General features: G+C 45.0%; 1 protein-coding gene across 1 annotated transcript in view; it reads right to left on the bottom strand.

The window, feature by feature from the left end:
* The window catches only part of LOC311223486 (melatonin receptor type 1B-like), a gene marked incomplete at both ends in the record, with an annotated part of 76,987 nt that extends 58,415 nt beyond the window's left edge, over nt 1-18,572 (bottom strand). The window contains 2 exons of the mRNA XM_084308271.1: nt 17,927-18,023; nt 18,561-18,572. Coding sequence (XP_084164397.1) covers nt 17,927-18,023; nt 18,561-18,572 — 109 coding nt within the window. The remainder of the gene's footprint in view (nt 1-17,926; nt 18,024-18,560) is intronic.
* Nucleotides 18,573-19,886: the final 1,314 nt, after the last annotated feature.

The raw sequence follows: 19,886 nt of genomic DNA, 5'->3' as shown, positions 1-19,886 counted from the left end.
CACATTATTTAGTGAGGACACAGTCTTTAGTGAGGACACAGTCTTTAGTGATGAGACAGTCTTTAGTGAGGACACAGTCTTTAGTGAGGACACAGTCTTTAGTGAGGACACAGTCTTTAGTGAGGACACAGTCTTTAGTGAGGACACATTCTTTAGTGAGGACACAGTCTTTAGTGAGGACACAGTCTTTAGTGAGGACACAGTCTTTAGTGAGGACACAGTCTTGTGAGGACACAGTCTTTAGTGAGGACACAGTCTTTAGTGAGGACACATTCTTTAGTGAGGACACAGTCTTTAGTGAGGACTCAGTCTTTAGTGAGGACAGTCTTTAGTGAGGACACAGTCTTTAGTGAGGACACAGTCTTTAGTGAGGACACAGTCTTTAGTGAGGACACAGTCTTTAGTGAGGACACAGTCTTTAGTGATGAGACAGTCTTTAGTGAGGACACAGTCTTTAGTGAGGACACAGTCTTTAGTGAGGACACAGTCTTTAGTGAGGACACAGTCTTTAGTGAGGACACAGTCTTTAGTGAGGACACAGTCTTTAGTGAGGACACAGTCTTTAGTGAGGACACAGTCTTTAGCGAGGACACAGTCTTTAGTGTCTTTAGTGAGGACACAGTCTTTAGTGAGGACACAGTCTTTAGTGAGGACACAGTCTTTAGTGATGACACAGTCTTTAGTGAGGACACAGTCTTTAGCTAGAACACAGTCTTTAGTGAGGACACAGTCTTTAGTGAGGACACAGTCTTTAGTGAGGACACAGTCTTTAGTGAGGACACAGTCTTTAGTGAGGACACAGTCTTTAGCTAGAACACAGTCTTTAGTGAGGACACAGTCTTTAGTGAGGACACAGTCTTTAGTGAGGACACAGTCTTTATTGAGGACACAGTCTTTAGTGAGGACACAGTCTTTAGTGAGGACACATTCTTTAGTGAGGACACAGTCTTTAGTGAGGACACAGTCTTTAGTGAGGACACATTCTTTAGCGAGGACACAGTCTTTAGTGAGGACACAGTCTTTAGTGAGGACACAGTCTTTAGTGAGGACACAGTCTTTAGTGAGGACACAATCTTTAGTGAGGACACAGTCTTTAGTGAGGACACAGTCTTTAGCAAGGACAGTCTTTAGTGAGGACACAGTCTTTAGTGAGGACACAGTCTTTAGTGAGGACACAGTCTTTAGTGAGGACACAGTCTTTAGTGAGGACACAGTGTTTAGTGAGGACACAGTCTTTAGTGAGGACAGTCTTTAGTGAGGACACAGTCTTTAGTGAGGACACAGTCTTTAGCGAGGACGCAGTCTTTAGTGAGGACACAGTCTTTAGTGAGGACACAGTCTTTAGTGAGGAGACAGTCTTTAGTGAGGACACATTCTTTAGTGAGGAGACAGTCTTTAGTGAGGACACAGTCTTTAGTGAGGACACAGTCTTTAGTGAGGACACAGTTTTTAGTGAGGACAGTCTTTAGTGAGGATACAGTCTTTAGTGAGGACACAGTCTTTAGCGAGAACACAGTCTTTAGTGAGGACACAGTCTTTAGTGAGGACAGTCTTTAGTGAGGACACAGTCTTTAGTGAGGACACAGTCTTTAGTGAGGACACAGTCTTTAGCTAGAACACAGTCTTTAGTGAGGACACAGTCTTTAGTGAGGACACAGTCTTTAGTGAGGACACAGTCTTTATTGAGGACACAGTCTTTAGTGAGGACACAGTCTTTAGTGAGGACACATTCTTTAGTGAGGACACAGTCTTTAGTGAGGACACAGTCTTTAGTGAGGACACATTCTTTAGCGAGGACACAGTCTTTAGTGAGGACACAGTCTTTAGTGAGGACACAGTCTTTAGTGAGGACACAGTCTTTAGTGAGGACACAATCTTTAGTGAGGACACAGTCTTTAGTGAGGACACAGTCTTTAGCAAGGACAGTCTTTAGTGAGGACACAGTCTTTAGTGAGGACACAGTCTTTAGTGAGGACACAGTCTTTAGTGAGGACACAGTCTTTAGTGAGGACACAGTCTTTAGTGAGGACACAGTCTTTAGTGAGGACACAGTGTTTAGTGAGGACACAGTCTTTAGTGAGGACAGTCTTTAGTGAGGACACAGTCTTTAGTGAGGACACAGTCTTTAGCGAGGACGCAGTCTTTAGTGAGGACACAGTCTTTAGTGAGGACACAGTCTTTAGTGAGGAGACAGTCTTTAGTGAGGACACATTCTTTAGTGAGGAGACAGTCTTTAGTGAGGACACAGTCTTTAGTGAGGACACAGTCTTTAGTGAGGACACAGTTTTTAGTGAGGACAGTCTTTAGTGAGGATACAGTCTTTAGTGAGGACACAGTCTTTAGCGAGAACACAGTCTTTAGTGAGGACACAGTCTTTAGTGAGGACAGTCTTTAGTGAGGACACAGTCTTTAGTGAGGACACAGTCTTTAGTGAGGACACAGTCTTTAGTGAGGACACAGTCTTTAGTGAGGACACAGTCTTTAGTGAGGACACAGTCTTTAGTGAGGACACAGTCTTTAGCGAGGACACAGTCTTTAGTGAGGACACAGTCTTTAGTGAGGACACAGTCTTTAGTGAGGAGACAGTCTTTAGTGAGGACACATTCTTTAGTGAGGACACAGTCTTTAGTGAGGACAGTCTTTAGTGAGGAGACAGTCTTTAGTGAGGACACAGTCTTTAGTGAGGACACAGTCTTTAGTGAGGACACATTCTTTAGTGAGGACAGTCTTTAGTGAGGACACAGTCTTTAGTGAGAACACAGTCTTTAGTGAGGACACAGTCTTTAGTGAGGACACAGTCTTTAGCGAGGACACAGTCTTTAGCGAGGACACAGTCTTTAGTGAGGACAGTCTTTAGTGAGGACACATTCTTTAGCGAGGACACAGTCTTTAGTGAGGACAGTCTTTAGTGAGGACACAGTCTTTAGTGAGGACACAGTCTTTAGTGAGGACACAGTCTTTAGTGATGAGACAGTCTTTAGTGAGGACACAGTCTTTAGTGAGGACACAGTCTTTAGTGAGGACACAGTCTTTAGTGAGGACACAGTCTTTAGTGATGACAGTCTTTAGTGAGGACACAGTCTTTAGTGAGAACACAGTCTTTAGTGAGGACACAGTCTTTAGTGAGGACACAGTCTTTAGTGAGGACACAGTCTTTAGTGAGGACACAGTCTTTAGTGAGGACACAGTCTTTAGTGAGAACACAGTCTTTAGCTAGAACACAGTCTTTAGTGAGGACACAGTCTTTAGTGATGACACAGTCTTTAGTGAGGACACAGTCTTTAGTGATGACACAGTCTTTAGTGAGGACACAGTCTTTAGTGAGGACACAGTCTTTAGTGAGGACACAGTCTTTAGCGAGGACACAGTCTTTAGTGAGGAGACAGTCTTTAGTGAGGAGACAGTCTTTAGTGAGGACACAGTCTTTAGTGAGGACACAGTCTTTAGTGAGGACACAGTCTTTAGTGAGGACACAGTCTTTAGTGAGGACACAGTCTTTAGTGAGGACACAGTCTTTAGTGATGACACAGTCTTTAGTGAGGACACAGTCTTTAGCTAGAACACAGTCTTTAGTGAGGACACAGTCTTTAGTGAGGACACAGTCTTTAGTGAGGACACAGTCTTTAGTGAGGACACAGTCTTTAGTGAGGACACAGTCTTTAGCTAGAACACAGTCTTTAGTGAGGACACAGTCTTTAGTGAGGACACAGTCTTTAGTGAGGACACAGTCTTTATTGAGGACACAGTCTTTAGTGAGGACACAGTCTTTAGTGAGGACACATTCTTTAGTGAGGACACAGTCTTTAGTGAGGACACAGTCTTTAGTGAGGACACATTCTTTAGCGAGGACACAGTCTTTAGTGAGGACACAGTCTTTAGTGAGGACACAGTCTTTAGTGAGGACACAGTCTTTAGTGAGGACACAGTCTTTAGTGAGGACACAGTCTTTAGCAAGGACAGTCTTTAGTGAGGACACAGTCTTTAGTGAGGACACAGTCTTTAGTGAGGACACAGTCTTTAGTGAGGACACAGTGTTTAGTGAGGACACAGTCTTTAGTGAGGACAGTCTTTAGTGAGGACACAGTCTTTAGTGAGGACACAGTCTTTAGCGAGGACGCAGTCTTTAGTGAGGACACAGTCTTTAGTGAGGACACAGTCTTTAGTGAGGAGACAGTCTTTAGTGAGGACACATTCTTTAGTGAGGACACAGTCTTTAGTGAGGACAGTCTTTAGTGAGGACACAGTCTTTAGTGAGGACACAGTCTTTAGCGAGAACACAGTCTTTAGTGAGGACACAGTCTTTAGTGAGGACACAGTCTTTAGTGAGGACACAGTCTTTAGTGAGGACACAGTCTTTAGTGAGGACACAGTCTTTAGTGAGGACACAGTCTTTAGCGAGGACACAGTCTTTAGCGAGGACACAGTCTTTAGTGAGGACACAGTCTTTAGTGAGGACACAGTCTTTAGTGAGGAGACAGTCTTTAGTGAGGACACATTCTTTAGTGAGGACACGGTCTTTAGTGAGGACAGTCTTTAGTGAGGACACAGTCTTTAGTGAGGACACAGTCTTTAGCGAGAACACAGTCTTTAGTGAGGACACAGTCTTTAGTGAGGACACAGTCTTTAGTGAGGACACAGTCTTTAGTGAGGACACAGTCTTTAGCGAGGACACAGTCTTTAGCGAGGACACAGTCTTTAGTGAGGACAGTCTTTAGTGAGGACACATTCTTTAGCGAGGACACAGTCTTTAGTGAGGACAGTCTTTAGTGAGGACACAGTCTTTAGTGAGGACATTCTTTAGTGAGGACACAGTCTTTAGTGAGGACACAGTCTTTAGTGAGGACAGTCTTTAGTGAGGACACATTCTTTAGCGAGGACACAGTCTTTAGTGAGGACAGTCTTTAGCGAGGACACAGTCTTTAGCGAGGACACAGTCTTTAGTGAGGACAGTCTTTAGTGAGGACACAGTCTTTAGTGAGGACATTCTTTAGTGAGGACACATTCTTTAGTGAGGACACAGTCTTTAGTGAGGACACAGTGAGGACACAGTCTTTAGTGAGGACACAGTCTTTAGTGAGGACACATTCTTTAGTGAGGACACAGTCTTTAGCTAGAACACAGTCTTTAGTGAGGACACAGTCTTTAGTGAGGACACAGTCTTTAGTGAGGACACAGTCTTTAGCTAGAACACAGTCTTTAGTGAGGACACAGTCTTTAGTGAGGACACAGTCTTTAGTGAGGACACAGTCTTTAGTGAGGACACAGTCTTTAGTGAGGACACAGTCTTTAGTGAGAACACAGTCTTTAGTGAGGACACAGTCTTTAGTGAGGACACAGTCTTTAGTGAGGACAGTCTTTAGTGAGGACACAGTCTTTAGTGAGGACACAGTCTTTAGTGAGGACACAGTCTTTAGTGAGGACACAGTCTTTAGTGAGGACACAGTCTTTAGTGAGGACACAGTCTTTAGTGAGGACACAGTCTTTAGTGAGGACACATTCTTTAGTGAGGACACAGTCTTTAGCTAGAACACAGTCTTTAGTGAGGACACAGTCTTTAGTGAGGACACAGTCTTTAGTGAGGACACAGTCTTTAGCTAGAACACAGTCTTTAGTGAGGACACAGTCTTTAGTGAGAACACAGTCTTTAGTGAGGACACAGTCTTTAGTGAGGACACAGTCTTTAGTGAGGACACAGTCTTTAGTGAGGACACAGTCTTTAGTGAGGACACATTCTTTAGTGAGGACACAGTCTTTAGCTAGAACACAGTCTTTAGTGAGGACACAGTCTTTAGTGAGGACACAGTCTTTAGTGAGGACACAGTCTTTAGCTAGAACACAGTCTTTAGTGAGGACACAGTCTTTAGTGAGGACACAGTCTTTAGTGAGGACACAGTCTTTAGTGAGGACACAGTCTTTAGTGAGAACACATTCTTTAGTGAGGACACAGTCTTTAGTGAGGACACAGTGTTTAGTGAGGACACAGTCTTTAGTGAGGACACAGTCTTTAGTGAGGACACAGTCTTTAGTGAGGACACAGTCTTTAGTGAGGACACAGTCTTTAGTGAGGAGACAGTCTTTAGTGAGGACACAGTCTTTAGTGAGGACACAGTATTTAGCTAGAACACAGTCTTTAGTGAGGAGACAGTCTTTAGTGAGGACACAGTCTTTAGTGAGGACACAGTCTTTAGTGAGGACACAGTCTTTAGTGAGGAGACAGTCTTTAGTGAGGACACATTCTTTAGTGATGACACAGTCTTTAGTGAGGACACAGTCTTTAGTGAGGACACATTCTTTAGTGAGGACACAGTCTTTAGTGAGGACACATTATTTAGTGAGGACACAGTCTTTAGTGAGGACACAGTCTTTAGTGATGAGACAGTCTTTAGTGAGGACACAGTCTTTAGTGAGGACACAGTCTTTAGTGAGGACACAGTCTTTAGTGAGGACACAGTCTTTAGTGAGGACACATTCTTTAGTGAGGACACAGTCTTTAGTGAGGACACAGTCTTTAGTGAGGACACAGTCTTTAGTGAGGACACAGTCTTGTGAGGACACAGTCTTTAGTGAGGACACAGTCTTTAGTGAGGACACATTCTTTAGTGAGGACACAGTCTTTAGTGAGGACTCAGTCTTTAGTGAGGACAGTCTTTAGTGAGGACACAGTCTTTAGTGAGGACACAGTCTTTAGTGAGGACACAGTCTTTAGTGAGGACACAGTCTTTAGTGAGGACACAGTCTTTAGTGATGAGACAGTCTTTAGTGAGGACACAGTCTTTAGTGAGGACACAGTCTTTAGTGAGGACACAGTCTTTAGTGAGGACACAGTCTTTAGTGAGGACACAGTCTTTAGTGAGGACACAGTCTTTAGTGAGGACACAGTCTTTAGTGAGGACACAGTCTTTAGCGAGGACACAGTCTTTAGTGTCTTTAGTGAGGACACAGTCTTTAGTGAGGACACAGTCTTTAGTGAGGACACAGTCTTTAGTGATGACACAGTCTTTAGTGAGGACACAGTCTTTAGCTAGAACACAGTCTTTAGTGAGGACACAGTCTTTAGTGAGGACACAGTCTTTAGTGAGGACACAGTCTTTAGTGAGGACACAGTCTTTAGTGAGGACACAGTCTTTAGCTAGAACACAGTCTTTAGTGAGGACACAGTCTTTAGTGAGGACACAGTCTTTAGTGAGGACACGGTCTTTATTGAGGACACAGTCTTTAGTGAGGACACAGTCTTTAGTGAGGACACATTCTTTAGTGAGGACACAGTCTTTAGTGAGGACACAGTCTTTAGTGAGGACACATTCTTTAGCGAGGACACAGTCTTTAGTGAGGACACAGTCTTTAGTGAGGACACAGTCTTTAGTGAGGACACAGTCTTTAGTGAGGACACAATCTTTAGTGAGGACACAGTCTTTAGTGAGGACACAGTCTTTAGCAAGGACAGTCTTTAGTGAGGACACAGTCTTTAGTGAGGACACAGTCTTTAGTGAGGACACAGTCTTTAGTGAGGACACAGTCTTTAGTGAGGACACAGTGTTTAGTGAGGACACAGTCTTTAGTGAGGACAGTCTTTAGTGAGGACACAGTCTTTAGTGAGGACACAGTCTTTAGCGAGGACGCAGTCTTTAGTGAGGACACAGTCTTTAGTGAGGACACAGTCTTTAGTGAGGAGACAGTCTTTAGTGAGGACACATTCTTTAGTGAGGAGACAGTCTTTAGTGAGGACACAGTCTTTAGTGAGGACACAGTCTTTAGTGAGGACACAGTTTTTAGTGAGGACAGTCTTTAGTGAGGATACAGTCTTTAGTGAGGACACAGTCTTTAGCGAGAACACAGTCTTTAGTGAGGACACAGTCTTTAGTGAGGACAGTCTTTAGTGAGGACACAGTCTTTAGTGAGGACACAGTCTTTAGTGAGGACACAGTCTTTAGCTAGAACACAGTCTTTAGTGAGGACACAGTCTTTAGTGAGGACACAGTCTTTAGTGAGGACACAGTCTTTATTGAGGACACAGTCTTTAGTGAGGACACAGTCTTTAGTGAGGACACATTCTTTAGTGAGGACACAGTCTTTAGTGAGGACACAGTCTTTAGTGAGGACACATTCTTTAGCGAGGACACAGTCTTTAGTGAGGACACAGTCTTTAGTGAGGACACAGTCTTTAGTGAGGACACAGTCTTTAGTGAGGACACAATCTTTAGTGAGGACACAGTCTTTAGTGAGGACACAGTCTTTAGCAAGGACAGTCTTTAGTGAGGACACAGTCTTTAGTGAGGACACAGTCTTTAGTGAGGACACAGTCTTTAGTGAGGACACAGTCTTTAGTGAGGACACAGTCTTTAGTGAGGACACAGTCTTTAGTGAGGACACAGTGTTTAGTGAGGACACAGTCTTTAGTGAGGACAGTCTTTAGTGAGGACACAGTCTTTAGTGAGGACACAGTCTTTAGCGAGGACGCAGTCTTTAGTGAGGACACAGTCTTTAGTGAGGACACAGTCTTTAGTGAGGAGACAGTCTTTAGTGAGGACACATTCTTTAGTGAGGAGACAGTCTTTAGTGAGGACACAGTCTTTAGTGAGGACACAGTCTTTAGTGAGGACACAGTTTTTAGTGAGGACAGTCTTTAGTGAGGATACAGTCTTTAGTGAGGACACAGTCTTTAGCGAGAACACAGTCTTTAGTGAGGACACAGTCTTTAGTGAGGACAGTCTTTAGTGAGGACACAGTCTTTAGTGAGGACACAGTCTTTAGTGAGGACACAGTCTTTAGTGAGGACACAGTCTTTAGTGAGGACACAGTCTTTAGTGAGGACACAGTCTTTAGTGAGGACACAGTCTTTAGTGAGGACACAGTCTTTAGCGAGGACACAGTCTTTAGTGAGGACACAGTCTTTAGTGAGGACACAGTCTTTAGTGAGGAGACAGTCTTTAGTGAGGACACATTCTTTAGTGAGGACACAGTCTTTAGTGAGGACAGTCTTTAGTGAGGAGACAGTCTTTAGTGAGGACACAGTCTTTAGTGAGGACACAGTCTTTAGTGAGGACACATTCTTTAGTGAGGACAGTCTTTAGTGAGGACACAGTCTTTAGTGAGAACACAGTCTTTAGTGAGGACACAGTCTTTAGTGAGGACACAGTCTTTAGCGAGGACACAGTCTTTAGCGAGGACACAGTCTTTAGTGAGGACAGTCTTTAGTGAGGACACATTCTTTAGCGAGGACACAGTCTTTAGTGAGGACAGTCTTTAGTGAGGACACAGTCTTTAGTGAGGACACAGTCTTTAGTGAGGACACAGTCTTTAGTGATGAGACAGTCTTTAGTGAGGACACAGTCTTTAGTGAGGACACAGTCTTTAGTGAGGACACAGTCTTTAGTGAGGACACAGTCTTTAGTGATGACAGTCTTTAGTGAGGACACAGTCTTTAGTGAGAACACAGTCTTTAGTGAGGACACAGTCTTTAGTGAGGACACAGTCTTTAGTGAGGACACAGTCTTTAGTGAGGACACAGTCTTTAGTGAGGACACAGTCTTTAGTGAGAACACAGTCTTTAGCTAGAACACAGTCTTTAGTGAGGACACAGTCTTTAGTGATGACACAGTCTTTAGTGAGGACACAGTCTTTAGTGATGACACAGTCTTTAGTGAGGACACAGTCTTTAGTGAGGACACAGTCTTTAGTGAGGACACAGTCTTTAGCGAGGACACAGTCTTTAGTGAGGAGACAGTCTTTAGTGAGGAGACAGTCTTTAGTGAGGACACAGTCTTTAGTGAGGACACAGTCTTTAGTGAGGACACAGTCTTTAGTGAGGACACAGTCTTTAGTGAGGACACAGTCTTTAGTGAGGACACAGTCTTTAGTGATGACACAGTCTTTAGTGAGGACACAGTCTTTAGTGAGGACACAGTCTTTAGTGAGGACACAGTGTTTAGTGAGGACACAGTCTTTAGTGAGGACAGTCTTTAGTGAGGACACAGTCTTTAGTGAGGACACAGTCTTTAGCGAGGACGCAGTCTTTAGTGAGGACACAGTCTTTAGTGAGGACACAGTCTTTAGTGAGGAGACAGTCTTTAGTGAGGACACATTCTTTAGTGAGGACACAGTCTTTAGTGAGGACAGTCTTTAGTGAGGACACAGTCTTTAGTGAGGACACAGTCTTTAGCGAGAACACAGTCTTTAGTGAGGACACAGTCTTTAGTGAGGACACAGTCTTTAGTGAGGACACAGTCTTTAGTGAGGACACAGTCTTTAGTGAGGACACAGTCTTTAGTGAGGACACAGTCTTTAGCGAGGACACAGTCTTTAGCGAGGACACAGTCTTTAGTGAGGACACAGTCTTTAGTGAGGACACAGTCTTTAGTGAGGAGACAGTCTTTAGTGAGGACACATTCTTTAGTGAGGACACGGTCTTTAGTGAGGACAGTCTTTAGTGAGGACACAGTCTTTAGTGAGGACACAGTCTTTAGCGAGAACACAGTCTTTAGTGAGGACACAGTCTTTAGTGAGGACACAGTCTTTAGTGAGGACACAGTCTTTAGTGAGGACACAGTCTTTAGCGAGGACACAGTCTTTAGCGAGGACACAGTCTTTAGTGAGGACAGTCTTTAGTGAGGACACATTCTTTAGCGAGGACACAGTCTTTAGTGAGGACAGTCTTTAGTGAGGACACAGTCTTTAGTGAGGACATTCTTTAGTGAGGACACAGTCTTTAGTGAGGACACAGTCTTTAGTGAGGACAGTCTTTAGTGAGGACACATTCTTTAGCGAGGACACAGTCTTTAGTGAGGACAGTCTTTAGCGAGGACACAGTCTTTAGCGAGGACACAGTCTTTAGTGAGGACAGTCTTTAGTGAGGACACAGTCTTTAGTGAGGACATTCTTTAGTGAGGACACATTCTTTAGTGAGGACACAGTCTTTAGTGAGGACACAGTGAGGACACAGTCTTTAGTGAGGACACAGTCTTTAGTGAGGACACATTCTTTAGTGAGGACACAGTCTTTAGCTAGAACACAGTCTTTAGTGAGGACACAGTCTTTAGTGAGGACACAGTCTTTAGTGAGGACACAGTCTTTAGCTAGAACACAGTCTTTAGTGAGGACACAGTCTTTAGTGAGGACACAGTCTTTAGTGAGGACACAGTCTTTAGTGAGGACACAGTCTTTAGTGAGGACACAGTCTTTAGTGAGAACACAGTCTTTAGTGAGGACACAGTCTTTAGTGAGGACACAGTCTTTAGTGAGGACAGTCTTTAGTGAGGACACAGTCTTTAGTGAGGACACAGTCTTTAGTGAGGACACAGTCTTTAGTGAGGACACAGTCTTTAGTGAGGACACAGTCTTTAGTGAGGACACAGTCTTTAGTGAGGACACAGTCTTTAGTGAGGACACATTCTTTAGTGAGGACACAGTCTTTAGCTAGAACACAGTCTTTAGTGAGGACACAGTCTTTAGTGAGGACACAGTCTTTAGTGAGGACACAGTCTTTAGCTAGAACACAGTCTTTAGTGAGGACACAGTCTTTAGTGAGAACACAGTCTTTAGTGAGGACACAGTCTTTAGTGAGGACACAGTCTTTAGTGAGGACACAGTCTTTAGTGAGGACACAGTCTTTAGTGAGGACACATTCTTTAGTGAGGACACAGTCTTTAGCTAGAACACAGTCTTTAGTGAGGACACAGTCTTTAGTGAGGACACAGTCTTTAGTGAGGACACAGTCTTTAGCTAGAACACAGTCTTTAGTGAGGACACAGTCTTTAGTGAGGACACAGTCTTTAGTGAGGACACAGTCTTTAGTGAGGACACAGTCTTTAGTGAGAACACAGTCTTTAGTGAGGACACAGTCTTTAGTGAGGACACAGTGTTTAGTGAGGACACAGTCTTTAGTGAGGACACAGTCTTTAGTGAGGACACAGTCTTTAGTGAGGACACAGTCTTTAGTGAGGACACAGTCTTTAGTGAGGAGACAGTCTTTAGTGAGGACACAGTCTTTAGTGAGGACACAGTATTTAGTGAGGACACAGTCTTTAGTGAGGACACAGTCTTATTGAGGACACAGTCTTTAGTGAGGACACATTCTTTAGTGAGGACACAGTCTTTAGTGAGGACACAGTCTTTAGTGAGGACACAGTCTTTAGTGAGGACACAGTCTTATTGAGGACACAGTCTTTAGTGAGGACACAGTCTTTAGTGAGGACACATTCTTTAGTGAGGACACAGTCTTTAGTGAGGACACAGTCTTTAGTGAGGACACAGTCTTTAGTGAGGACACAGTCTTTAGTGAGGACACAGTCTTTAGCGAGGACACAGTCTTTAGTGAGGACACAGTCTTTAGTGAGGAGACAGTCTTTAGTGAGGACACAGTCTTTAGTGAGGACACAGTCTTTAGTGAGGACACAGTCTTTAGTGAGGACACAGTCTTTAGTGAGGACACAGTCTTTAGTGAGGACACAGTCTTTAGTGAGGAGACATTCTTTAGTGAGGACAGTCTTTAGTGAGGACACATTCTTTAGTGAGGACACAGTCTTTAGTGAGGACAGTCTTTAGTGAGGACACAGTCTTTAGTGAGGACACAGTCTTTAGTGAGGACACAGTCTTTAGCGAGGACACAGTCTTTAGTGAGGACACAGTCTTTAGTGAGGACACAGTCTTTAGTGAGGACACAGTCTTTAGTGAGGACACAGTCTTTAGCGAGGACACAGTCTTTAGTGAGGACACAGTCTTTAGTGAGGACACAGTCTTTAGTGAGGACACAGTCTTTAGTGAGGACACAGTCTTTAGTGAGGACACAGTCTTTAGTGAGGAGATAGTCTTTAATGAGGACACAGTGTTTAGTGAGGACACAGTCTTTAGTGAGGACACAGTTTTTGGGACACAGTCTTTAGTGAGGACACAGTCTTTAGTGAGGACACAGTCTTTAGTGAGGACACAGTCTTTAGTGAGGACACAGTCTTTAGTGATGACAGTCTTTAGTGAGAACACAGTCTTTAGTGAGGACACAGTCTTTAGTGAGGACACAGTCTTTAGTGAGGACACAGTCTTTAGTGAGGACACAGTGTTTAGTGAGGACACAGTCTTTAGCTAGAACACATTCTTTAGTGAGGACACAGTCTTTAGTGAGGACACAGTCTTTAGTGAGGACACAGTCTTTAGTGAGGACACAGTCTTTAGTGAGGACACAGTCTTTAGTGATGACACAGTCTTTAGTGAGGACACAGTCTTTAGCTAGAACACAGTCTTTAGTGAGGAGACAGTCTTTAGTGAGGACACAGTCTTTAGTGAGGACACAGTATTTAGCTAGAACACAGTCTTTAGTGAGGAGACAGTCTTTAGTGAGGACACAGTCTTTAGTGAGGACACAGTCTTTAGTGAGGACACCGTCTTTAGTGAGGACACAGTCTTTAGTGAGGACACAGTCTTTAGTGAGGAGACAGTCTTTAGTGAGGACACATTCTTTAGTGATGACACAGTCTTTAGTGAGGACACAGTCTTTAGTGAGGACACATTCTTTAGTGAGGGCACAGTCTTTAGTGAGGACACATTCTTTAGTGAGGACACAGTCTTTAGTGAGGACACAGTCTTTAGTGATGAGACAGTCTTTAGTGAGGACACAGTCTTTAGTGAGGACACAGTCTTTAGTGAGGACACATTCTTTAGTGAGGACACAGTCTTTAGTGAGGACACAGTCTTTAGTGAGGACACAGTCTTTAGTGAGGACACAGTCTTGTGAGGACACATTCTTTAGTGAGGACACAGTCTTTAGTGAGGACACAGTCTTTAGTGAGGACACAGTCTTTAGTGATGAGGCAGTCTTTAGTGAGGACACAGTCTTTAGTGAGGACACAGTCTTTAGTGAGGACACAGTCTTTAGTGATGACAGTCTTTAGTGAGGACACAGTCTTTAGTGAGAACACAGTCTTTAGTGAGGACACAGTCTTTAGTGAGGACACAGTCTTTAGTGAGGACACAGTCTTTAGTGAGGACACAGTCTTTAGTGAGGACACAGTCTTTAGTGAGGACACAGTCTTTAGTGAGGACACAGTCTTTAGCGAGGACACAGTCTTTAGTGAGGACACAGTCTTTAGTGAGGACACAGTCTTTAGTGAGGACACAGTCTTTAGTGAGGACACAGTCTTTAGTGAGGACACAGTCTTTAGTGAGGACACAGTCTTTAGTGATGACACAGTCTTTAGTGAGGACACAGTCTTTAGCTAGAACACAGTCTTTAGTGAGGACACAGTCTTTAGTGAGGACACAGTCTTTAGCTAGAACACAGTCTTTAGTATAATGTGGTGAGCAGAGAGGAGAGGGATGAGTTTATAATGTGGTGAGCAGAGAGGAGAGGGATGAGTTCATGATGTGGTGAGCAGAGAGGAGAGGGATGAGTTTATAATGTGGTGAGCAGAGAGGAGGGGGATGAGTTTATAATGTGGTGAGCAGAGAGGAGAGGGATGAGTTTATAATGTGGTGAGCAGAGAGGAGAGGGATGAGTTTATAATGTGGTGAGCAGAGAGGAGAGGGATGAGTTTATAATGTGGTGAGCAGAAAGGAGATGGATGAGTTTATAATGTGGTGAGCAGAGAGGAGAGGAGAGGGATGAGTTTATAATGTGGTGAGCAGAGAGGAGAGGGATGAGTTTATAATGTGGTGAGCAGAGAGGAGAGGGATGAGTTTATAATGTGGTGAGCAGAGAGGAGAGAGGGATGAGTTCATAATGTGGTGAGCAGAGAGGAGAGGGATGAGTTTATAATGTGGTGAGCAGAGAGGAGAGGGATGAGTTTATAATGTGGTGAGCAGAGAGGAGAGGGATGAGTTTATAATGTGGTGAGCAGAGAGGAGAGGGATGAGTTTATAATGTGGTGAGCAGAGAGGAGAGGGATGAGTTTATAATGTGGTGAGCAGAGAGGAGAGGGATGAGTTTATAATGTGGTGAGCAGAGAGGAGAGGAGAGGGATGAGTTTATAATGTGGTGAGCAGAGAGGAGAGGAGAGGGATGAGTTTATAATGTGGTGAGCAGAGAGGAGAGGGATGAGTTTATAATGTGGTGAGCAGAGAGGAGAGGAGAGGGATGAGTTTATAATGTGGTGAGCAGAGAGGAGAGGGATGAGTTTATAATGTGGTGAGCAGAGAGGAGAGGGATGAGTTTATAATGTGGTGAGCAGAGAGGAGAGGAGAGGGATGAGTTTATAATGTGGTGAGCAGAGAGGAGGGGAGAGGGATGAGTTTATAATGTGGTGAGCAGAGAGGAGAGGGATGAGTTTATAATGTGGTGAGCAGAGAGGAGAGGGATGAGTTTATAATGTGGTGAGCAGAGAGGAGAGGGATGAGTTTATAATATGGTGAGCAGAGAGGAGAGGAGAGGGATGAGTTTATAATGTGGTGAGCAGAGAGGAGAGGAGAGGGATGAGTTTATAATGTGGTGAGCAGAGAGGAGAGGGATGAGTTTATAATGTGGTGAGCAGAGAGGAGAGGAGAGGGATGAGTTTATAATGTGGTGAGCAGAGAGGAGAGGAGAGGGATGAGTTTATAATGTGGTGAGCAGAGAGGAGAGGGATGAGTTTATAATGTGGTGAGCAGAGAGGAGAGGGATGAGTTTATAATGTGGTGAGCAGAGAGGAGAGGGATGAGTTTATAATGTGGTGAGAAGAGAGGAGAGGGATGAGTTTATAATGTGGTGAGCAGAGAGGAGAGGAGATGAGTTTATAATGTGGTGAGCAGAGAGGAGAGGGATGAGTTTATAATGTGGTGAGCAGAGAGGAGAGGGATGAGTTTATAATGTGGTGAGCAGAGAGGAGAGGGATGCGTTTATAATGTGGTGAGCAGAGAGGAGAGGGATGAGTTTATAATGTGGTGAGCAGAGAGGAGAGGGATGAGTTTATAATGTGGTGAGCAGATTGGAGAGGAGAGGGATGAGTTTATAATGTGGTGAGCAGAGAGGAGAGGGATGAGTTTATAATGTGGTGAGCAGAGAGGAGAGGGATGAGTTTATAATGTGGTGAGCAGAGAGGAGAGGAGAGGGATGAGTTTATAATGTGGTGAGCAGAGATGAGAGGAGAGGGATGAGTTTATAATGTGGTGAGCAGAGAGGAGAGGGATGAGTTTATAATGTGGTGAGCAGAGAGGAGAGGAGAGGGATGAGTTTATAATGTGGTGAGCAGAGATGAGAGGGATGAGTTTATAATGTGGTGAGCAGAGAGGAGAGGGATGCGTTTATAATGTGGTGAGCAGAGAGGAGAGGGATGAGTTTATAATGTGGTGAGCAGAGAGGAGAGGGATGAGTTTATAATGTGGTGAGCAGAGAGGAGAGGGATGAGTTTATAATGTGGTGAGCAGAGAGGAGAGGGATGAGTTTATAATGTGGTGAGCAGAGAGGAGAGGGATGAGTTTATAATGTGGTGAGCAGAGAGGAGAGGGATGAGTTTATAATGTGGTGAGCAGAGAGGAGAGGGATGAGTTTATAATGTGGTGAGCAGAGAGGAGAGGGATGAGTTTATAATGTGGTGAGCAGAGAGGAGAGGAGAGGGATGAGTTTATAATGTGGTGAGCAGAGAGGAGAGGAGAGGGATGAGTTTATAATGTGGTGAGCAGAGAGGAGAGGGATGAGTTTATAATGTGGTGAGCAGAGAGGAGAGGGATGAGTTTATAATGTGGTGAGCAGAGAGGAGAGGGATGAGTTTATAATGTGGTGAGCAGAGAGGAGAGGAGAGGGATGAGTTTATAATGTGGTGAGCAGAGAGGAGAGGGATGAGTTTATAATGTGGTGAGCAGATAGGAGAGGGATGAGTTTATAATGTGGTGAGCAGAGAGGAGAGGGATGAGTTTATAATGTGGTGAGCAGAGAGGAGAGGAGAGGGATGAGTTTATAATGTGGTGAGCAGAGAGGAGAGGGATGAGTTTATAATGTGGTGAGCAGAGAGGAGAGGGATGAGTTTATAATGTGGTGAGCAGAGAGGAGAGGGATGAGTTTATAATGTGGTGAGCAGAGAGGAGAGGGATGAGTTTATAATGTGGTGAGCAGAGAGGAGAGGGATGAGTTTATAATGTGGTGAGCAGAGAGGAGAGGGATGAGTTTATAATGTGGTGAGCAGAGAGGAGAGGAGAGGGATGAGTTTATAATGTGGTGAGCAGAGAGGAGAGGGATGAGTTTATAATGTGGTGAGCAGAGAGGAGAGGAGAGGGATGAGTTTATAATGTGGTGAGCAGAGAGGAGAGGGATGAGTTTATAATGTGGTGAGCAGAGAGGAGAGGGATGAGTTTATAATGTGGTGAGCAGAGAGGAGAGGGATGAGTTTATAATGTGGTGAGCAGAGAGGAGAGGGATGAGTTTATAATGTGGTGAGCAGAGAGGAGAGGGATGAGTTTATAATGTGGTGAGCAGAGAGGAGAGGGATGAGTTTATAATGTGGTGAGCAGAGAGGAGAGGGATGAGTTTATAATGTGGTGAGCAGAGAGGAGAGGAGAGGGATGAGTTTATAATGTGGTGAGCAGAGAGGAGAGGGATGAGTTTATAATGTGGTGAGCAGAGAGGAGGGGGATGAGTTTATAATGTGGTGAGCAGAGAGGAGAGGGATGAGTTTATAATGTGGTGAGCAGAGAGGAGGGGGATGAGTTTATAATGTGGTGAGCAGAGAGGAGGGGGATGAGTTTATAATGTGGTGAGCAGAGAGGAGGGGGATGAGTTTATAATGTGGTGAGCAGAGAGGAGAGGGATGAGTTTATAATGTGGGTAAGTGAGCAGTGGGGCGAGGCAGGGAGAGAAGCTGTGACCAGAAGGTAGTCTGGTGGTCTTGGCTGAAGTAATCATTTGGTTTCTTCTAGTCTCCTCAGTGACCTATGTGGGTCTGTGAGGGTGGGGGAGGGGGGGGGGGGGCATCCAGGTGGGCAGGACAGTAGGTGGGGGTGACAGACCTTCCCGGTCTTGGCGTTGCCCTACTGTCAGTCTGGGTGTGTAGGGTGTAGAGACTAACACACGCCTCCGCAGAGTGTGGAGTCGCCAGCCGGTTCTTTTCACCCGACAGCGAGGACTTTCCCTGGGAGAACCCGTCCAGAGGGTCACACCGTCTCCCCCTCCCTGCTGAACAAGTGTAGCGGAGGTACCGCGAGTCTATCCACAGTCACGCTGGACTTCAAGTGTCGTGAAGTGACTGTGGCACGTAGCGGTACTGCAAGTAAAACTCACTCCCCCTTAAAAGGCATAGAGACACGTTACCAAGAAGTGAATTCACCTCTTGGTATAGCGGTCTGTAATGTCACCCGCGGTGCGGCCGACCCGGGTTCGACTCCCACTCAGGGCGTGTCAAACAAGACCGGCGACACAGGCACCCCCCCCCCCCCCCCCCCCACACCGGCTTCCCACCCGCGAACACTGTCCATTGTGTTTGTCGGGAAGACCGACCAAGCCGGAGGTATCGCTGACAGCTGGATTGAGAGTGGAGCCACTAAGGGGAGGCCGCTCCATGTGGGAGAACGCAGCTGGTAATAATCCTGCTGCCGCCGGGTCTCAGTCAGACAGAGAACGTCCACGTTATTGTCAGTGACACAGTCGGAAATGAGCGGCCCTTCAGTACCGAGGGAGCCATCGTAAAACATTGCTGTTGCTTAGTTTTAACAGCAGCAGATGTGCGGAGGACCAGATAGAGGGAACAGCGCCAGTCTTGCTGTAAGAAAGTAGTTCCTTCCAGATTCACAGTGGATGGATCTGGGTCGATCACAGAGGGTGGATCTGGGTGGATCACAGTGGATGGATCTGGGTCGATCACAGAGGGTGGATCTGGGTCGATCACAGATGATGGATCTGGGTGGATCACAGAGGATGGATCTGGGTGGATCACAGAGGATGGATCTGGGTGGATCACAGAGGATGGATCTGGGTGGATCACAGAGGATGGATCTGGGTCGATCACAGAGGATGGATCTGGGTCGATCACAGATTATGGATCTGGGTCGATCACAGAGGATGGATCTGGGTCGATCACAGAGGATGTCACCGTGGGTGAGCTGAGTCGGGGGAAGCCGGTAGTTGAGTGATTGCAGGCATAACAGGTCCGACGTGGAGTAAGATCTGAGTGCTAGGTTAACACTGATGGAGCAGTAGGTAATAATCCAGAGGAACAGATGAATCAACATGTTCATGAATCAGCAAACAGGGATGAGTTGGTAAGCCTGCACCAGCCAGCCTTGTGGACAATCCGGGACGGCAAGCAGGTGGGTTGACAGGTTGGTTGGGAATAAAGTTTGTGTAAGCCATACTTGAAGTGGATCTGTCAGATTGTCAGCAGGGAGATACTGTCTGTTTGTTGAAATCAACACAAATTTATCAAACAAATGAAGACAATCAAACAAGGTGCAATGCGGCAGCCCCCTTATGTTGTTCTTATTGAGCCTTGATTGACTTTATTAACAGATTGCAGAATGGCTCAATACATACAATTGTTAAGGGGATGCAGACCAGAGAAAGACGTTTGTCTTGTTTACATCAGGGTCCCCCATGTTCAATTCATCGTAACATATATGACATACATGACATACAGGTAGACAGTACTGCTACATCTATACATTTATGACATACCAGATTTGCAAATACAGTACAATTTGTGATACAAAAATAATCTAGAAAAGAGAGTATATACATTTGACGTGGAAACTGTACATTGGAGGTGGTTGGGTAGGTGGGGTGTGGTTGGGTAGGAGGGGTGGGTGGGGGACACTGTACAAGCAAAACTGTACATTGGAATATTGACAAAACCATACTTGGTAATTTACTGTACATTGGAGGGGTTTGGGTTAGGACATTTACAGGGGCCAGTTTCGAATTGCAGTCTCCCTTAGGTGTTCGTTGAGAGTGGTTTTGAAAGTGGGTAGTGATTCACATTCCTTCACAGCTTTGGGTAGGG

Source organism: Notolepis coatsorum, assembly GCF_963971535.1.
Source record: "Notolepis coatsorum genome assembly, chromosome: 1".
Classification (NCBI taxonomy): domain Eukaryota; kingdom Metazoa; phylum Chordata; class Actinopteri; order Aulopiformes; family Paralepididae; genus Notolepis; species Notolepis coatsorum.
This window is presented reverse-complemented; position numbering and strand designations above follow the sequence as displayed.